This window comes from Gobio gobio (genome assembly GCF_949357685.1).
Source record: "Gobio gobio genome assembly, chromosome: 17".
Classification (NCBI taxonomy): domain Eukaryota; kingdom Metazoa; phylum Chordata; class Actinopteri; order Cypriniformes; family Gobionidae; genus Gobio; species Gobio gobio.
Genome location: NC_137110.1, coordinates 36045501 through 36051722, shown reverse-complemented (window position 1 = coordinate 36051722; position 6222 = coordinate 36045501). Strand labels below are relative to the sequence as shown.

At 36.0% G+C, this 6222-nt stretch overlaps 1 protein-coding gene across 1 annotated transcript; it reads left to right on the top strand.

The window, feature by feature from the left end:
• The first annotated feature begins 708 nt into the window (after nucleotides 1–708).
• On the top strand, nucleotides 709–5916 carry LOC307141579 (uncharacterized protein). The gene is made up of 11 exons (XM_079841908.1): nucleotides 709–1285; nucleotides 1890–2073; nucleotides 2298–2523; nucleotides 2620–2893; nucleotides 2987–3164; nucleotides 3275–3351; nucleotides 3450–3630; nucleotides 3777–4025; nucleotides 4116–4287; nucleotides 4693–4832; nucleotides 5018–5916. The coding sequence occupies exons 1-11, from the start codon at nucleotides 1013–1015 to the stop codon at nucleotides 5119–5121; spliced, it is 2058 nt and encodes a 685-aa protein (XP_079698034.1). The 5' UTR covers nucleotides 709–1012; the 3' UTR covers nucleotides 5122–5916.
• Nucleotides 5917–6222: the final 306 nt, after the last annotated feature.

Below are 6222 nucleotides of genomic sequence, written 5' to 3'. Positions count from 1 at the left end.
GAATTCTAATGCTTGGATTAGCCTGGATTTTTGTAAAATAACTCAGATTTTATTCGTCTGAAAAAATTATGTCATATACACCTTAGGTCCTAGGATGACTTGAGGGTGAGTAAATTATGGGCTAATTTTCATTTTTGGGTGAACTATCCCTATGGGAGTGGTAACCATAGAAATACATAATAAAGGCTAGATGTCTCGTCTGCGCTGCTGGCATCTTGGCGGCCATCTTGTCACAGTCAGCTTGCTCACTCGTAACATTGTTTTCATGGTGCTTGCACTTTTTTAATAACCCTAACTTGCTCAACTTTCTACCGATTTTCAAACTGTTTGGTTTGTTATAAACGTCAGAGATGTAGTTATGACACTGCATAATTATGAAAAAAATATTCATAATTTGTTCAAGCATCCATAATTATAGTCACGTTAATAATGTTTTTAAGAAACCAACCCATTTGTAAATCCATCAAGATTTCAGTGAGATAAGAGTATTTGTGTTCATGCAGATCACTCACCGTACATCAGGTACCGCAGAGCCCTGCCTGTGACAAGATGGCCGTCGATGATGACGTTAGAGACTCCGCCGTAAGACATCTAGCTGTTTTTCAACGGCTCTGGCCAAAACGTGATTGGTTGGAGCGAGAATGTGCTACGATTGGTCAGCACAATATGGCCGTTATCTGATTGGCTTAAGTAGACGGTGGGTGGTGTCTATTTGTGGATTTGTGTGAGTGTAGAGTAGACGCTAGAAATGTTTCAAAATCCACGCGTTGTGCTGCGATTTACAAATGTGCAAGAAGAGATCCACCAATGCAGAGGAAGCCATCAACAAATGCACAGGAAGCGATTCACAAATTAATGCAAGACAGAATCTTATTCATTTTTGTGAAACTCCTGCATATATTTGTGGATCTCATTCTATTTATTTGTGATTTTTTTTATTTTTTGTGAATCTCTTTACATTTGGATAACAATCTATTTGTTTGGAATAACGCAACACATCTACCCCCATACTATGCCGACGAAACGCTGTTATTTCCATCCGGATTGCAGGTCCACTTTGTTCAGCCTTCCTAGGGACGGGGGAGTTAGGGATCAATGGTTAAAATTTATTTTTAACTCGGTCCCTGATATTTATTACCCAAATCTCGCTCTCTGTGCTGCACATTTTACGGAGGAAAGTTTCCACAATCTACGCGAGTTCAATGCTGGATTCGCACAACGGCTTGTCCTGAAAGATGGAACAGTTCCAACTTTAAAAACAGACGCTGTTTACGGGCCACAACCTGTAAGTATGATTTAATTTTCTTTGATGTGTTTTCGTATTGTTAATTGTTGTAGCAAGGAAGTAAACAAATGACAACGCCGTTTGGCTCTGCAAACCAGTTTGTTATGCTCATTCATACTTAACGTTATCCGACAAACACCTAACGTTACAAACTTGTTTAATCTCAACAGCGAACTTGGTGTTAATTATTCTTTGATTAGAGCTTTTATGTATTGTTTATCTACATGCATGTTTATCTACAGACATGCTAAACATGGTTTTGTGTTTGATTTAGCTAAGTAAAGCCAATGTTTTGTGTTCGTTTTTGGTTATTAGTTCTTTCTACAGATATTTGGCTATAATCGTTCTAAAAATACAAAAGTTACAGTGCCATTCAGTAGCGATCACTATAGATCCGCAGTCTTTACTCAAAAAAAAAATCCCTTTGAGGACTGTAGCCTATAATTTGTTTGAACGATTATATGAAATTCTTGTTTATTAAGCTTTTTTTTGTGGTCTAATGATTATTATACAGTAATTATTTTTTTTCTACTCTTTTACATGTCAAATTTATGTTTTTCCTCTTATTTGATCATTGATTACATATTGTCATTATTTCTTACAGACAACATCTCAGCAGAGTTCTAGTTCCCAAGAGTTCCCCACTACATCTACACTTCATGAAGTTGGATGTCAGTCAGACCCTATAGAGACTGAAACTGTTGCCACAGAGATAAAGCCAAAGATGCGATCAGTGGGCACACAACTTTCAATGGGTACATTGAGCGATTTCCACTTAAGGAGCAACGGTATGAAATACAGACATTAAATGTGTTTGTGTTAGCCTACTTTATCAAATGCAGTACTAGTACATATATTGTTTTTTAATTATAATTGTTATACTGGCTACTGAAAATGATGTGTATTAGAAAGTGGCTTATGTGTCTCACTGTAAAAAAAAAAAAAATAATAATAGCATGACAGAAGGTTTTGAGTAATTGTATTTTTAACTTTTTTTTTTTTGGACTTGTAGGCATTCAGGCAACATTTTATGGTCATGATGTGGGCACTCAAACAACTGACATGTTTCCTGATGTGCAGCTGTCTTCAATACCAGTAAGGGGCTCAATTTTCAGGCCCAGCAAGAGACCTCGTCTTGTGTTAGATGAGGAGGAAGAATCAGAATTACATGTCGAACCCAATGATTGCACATATAACCCAGATTCTGTTGTCTCTGAAGAATCTGAATCTGAATTGGGGTAAGATATAAATACATATTTACACACATTTTTACCAATACATTTATATAACATGAAAGGAACTTCCTAATATGTAATCTTTCTATATTGCCTTAGGATAGATCCACAGCCCGACCACAACGATAACAAATACATTGTTTTTGAAAGCTGTCTTCGAGAGCTGTTTGTGTCCTGTCCAATTTGTAAGACGAAGTGTGTTGTCCAGAGCAGACAAAGGGGGACTTTTGTTGCATTCACCCAGCTTTGTGAAAAGTGTAACTACCACAGGCAGTGGCAGAGCCAGCCCATTTTAGGGAGTACCCCACTTGGAAACCTGCTATTGTCTGCTGCAACGTATTTTACCGGGGGATCTTTTAAACAACTAGAGAAGGTATTACAACTACAATAAAATTCACAAAAAAAGTACTGTGTTGTTTCAGTATGTATGTACTGTATCAATGTTATTTCATTTCTATGTTCATAGATTTTCAAGGCCATGAAGCTCCAGATGATGCATTTTGTAACTTTTAGGATTCATGCCAGGAATTTCATTGAGCCTACCATAATACACAAGTGGAACCTAGATCAACTGAATCTTATAAGGCAACTGCGAGAGGGAGGAAATGTTGCTGTGGCTGGAGATATGCGTGCTGACACACCAGGTACGTTTAGAGTATAAAAATGGTATTTTATAGTCTTTGAGTTTTCCTAAAATATTATGATACTGATGTTCTCAGTAATGTTCTATATATGATTATGATGTTTACAATAGGACACTCAGCCAAATTTGGCAGCTACACCATTATGCACATGGAAACCAACAAAATTCTGGATCTTCAACTAGTTCAGGTTAGTAATTCCTAAGCATTTGAAAAAAATTGTTTCACTTTCTTTAATCTGTTGTTGTTTATAGTCCTACATTTGAAATGTTGTGTACCCAACAACAGAGCAACGAGGTTGGTGGCAGTGATCATATGGAAAAGGAGGGATTAAAGCGTTGTCTCGATAAGCTGGAGTCTAATGGTTTAGCTGTTGACTACATAGTCACCAATCGTCAACCGCAGATTCAGAAGTACCTGAGGGACCGCAATATCACTCAGTTCTATGACGTGTGGCACTTTGAGAAAGGTAATTATTTATCATTGTGTTTTTAATCAAATACAAAGTTGATTTCTTGTTCAATTAATTGTGTTCAACTGTTCAACCTAACTTTTTTGGTGTTATTTGATTATCGTGAAATAATGATTGTAAAACAAAGCTTTTAATTTGTACAGGTTTATCTAAGAAACTTGACAAACTTTCAAAAATGAAGGACTGCGAGGTGCTGAAAAAATGGTTGCACAGCATCAAAAACCATGTTTACTGGAGTGCGACTTCCTCTGAGTCTGGGCCAGAAAAGGTGGCGAAGTGGAGTTCACTGCAGAACCACATACAAAATGTACATGTTCATGATAACCACCTCTTCCCCAAGTGTGAACACCCAGACAAAGTTTCCAGGGATCCAACAAAATGGTTCCAACCAGGTATGACTATATAGAGAGACTAAATAAGATTACAGTAAACTGGTAAAAATCAGATTTTCTTCATATTTTTTTTTATCTGTTTGGTTACAGGATCAATAGCACTCCACAGAATGGAAAAGCTATTATACAACAAGAGAGTTCTCAAGGATATAGAAAAGCTCAGCCACCACTTTCAGACGTCGTCACTGGAGGCATTCCACAGTCTTGTTTCGCGTTTTGCCCCAAAGAACGTGATTTTCCCTTTCATAGGAATGTTGTGCAGGTAATAATCTTTGACATATTCAGTAATATTCATAAACATTGTTTCTAACAATTGTTATGGAAATGTTTTTTATTCATTATTTTATTAATATTAATATTAATGATCTTTCCCTATAATAAATAATGTACTTTCCTAATAAGGCAGAAAAAGGTTCAATTGGCTAGGAGCCTTGCCTGTTGCCCTATGTTATCTATGTTACAAGTAGCAGAGATATAAAGAGGTAGAGAGCCTCCCATCTTGGCACACTCACACATTCTCTTGACTGACTGTGAGCCTTTCATGCAAGAAAGAAACCATTATAATCATTGATTGAACATTTGTCTCTTAATCAGAATTGTTTGTTTATTTGCCACAATACAGTCTACTAATCTTTTGAATATTTTATGGATTGTGCAATGATTACAGGCTGTATCTTGCAGCAATGCACTATAATGAAAATGCTAACCGTGAGCAGACAACAACAACTGAAGGACAGACTGTGTATAAGTTCATTTTTCCAAAGTGCAAAAAAGGGGAATGCACAGTGAAAATAGAGCCAACGTACAGTAAGTTGTAAAATATATTTTATTAACACGAATATGAAAAAATAGCTATAATAAAATAAATATAAGCTTAAAAAATAAAAAAATATTTTAAAAATATAACACATCTAAATTTTCAAACAAAGGTAGATTGTTTATCAGTAATTATGTAAAACCATAGAGTGACTCGGTATTCTGTCTTATTACAGACTATGTTGATGACCTTATGAGCCTTCTGCTACATAAAGTCTTTGTGGACCCCACGCCATATGCAGAAGAGCTGCACACAATCCCCATTCCACCTTCTCAGTAATCACAGTTTGAAAAACCCTCCGAAGAAGAAGTGATTGCCCACCGTGTGTCACGGTTCAGTCGAGGGGTGGCCGGAACCCAACAGGCTGTCCAGCGGGATCAGGAAACTGTAGGCGGATCGGGATGACCACCCTCACACTACGTCCTAGATAGCTCCAGCACCAGCTGACAAAGCTGCGATAGGTCAGATAACGGAAACGCCTATGGCAGGAATAGAAAACCTCAATATTGTATATAAAACCAGTGGTATATTGGAAACATGTATATGTGATGTGTAAATATGATATTTTTATAGTTTTTGTCTTTGCTACAGACAGAAAAATATTTATGAATAACATGTCTTTTTTTGTTTTTTTTTGTATATATTGTCTTTTATTTATATTATTTTACACAACATAATTTCATAAAATTTAATAAATACTTACTCCTCTTCGTTTCTGCGCCACACTGGTCCATAGTCTGCTCTGTAAAAATTATTGATATTTTGTAAAGTATACGGATTTAAGCAGTTTGGTTCGAAACCTGGATGCTCAACCATACATGTAGGAGGGTCTGGAACCTCCATCAATCGTTTTACAACCTAAATAGTAATGTAAGACAATGAGTGTATATACTGTACAATGTTCGTCTTTAAAATATGACAAAAGGATTATACATAACTATAAACACATTATGCATTTTGGTATTAGCTTATTAAACTACCTTCTGTATTTCTTTGCAGCAGATGTTTTCCACTTCAGTTGGCATTTTTGCACAGTTATTGCATGTTTTTTTAATATAAAAGGTTCTTGAATACACTTTTGTTAATAGACAAACACGTATTATTGTTATAAATTAAACATCAACTATTATCAATAGTACAATTAAATAACCCAAGACCAGATGTGAATAATGAAGACCAAGAGTCAAGAACAATTTACTGAAGAATAGTTTGCTGTTTCATCAGCAGAAGCGCTTCAAGTCTCACGGGGAGATCGTAGGCCGTGCTCTCTCTGCGTACTTACATAATACATATTATTTGCTTTAGAATTTTTTTAAAGTAATTAATGATTTATATAATTTTCATTTCATGTTACCCAAATTTGAGTCTATACCCTGCTTC

What these genes read in the sequence shown, in the direction of transcription:
- LOC307141579 (XM_079841908.1), top strand. Translation starts at nt 1,013, where the DNA reads ATGCCGACGAAACGCTGTTATTTCCATCCGGATTGCAGGTCCACTTTG. An exon ending in TATGCGTGCTGACACACCAG is followed by an intron (nt 3,165 to 3,274) that starts GTACGTTTAGAG and finishes TGTTTACAATAG; the next exon opens with GACACTCAGCCAAATTTGGC. An exon ending in CGTGTGGCACTTTGAGAAAG is followed by an intron (nt 3,631 to 3,776) that starts GTAATTATTTAT and finishes TAATTTGTACAG; the next exon opens with GTTTATCTAAGAAACTTGAC.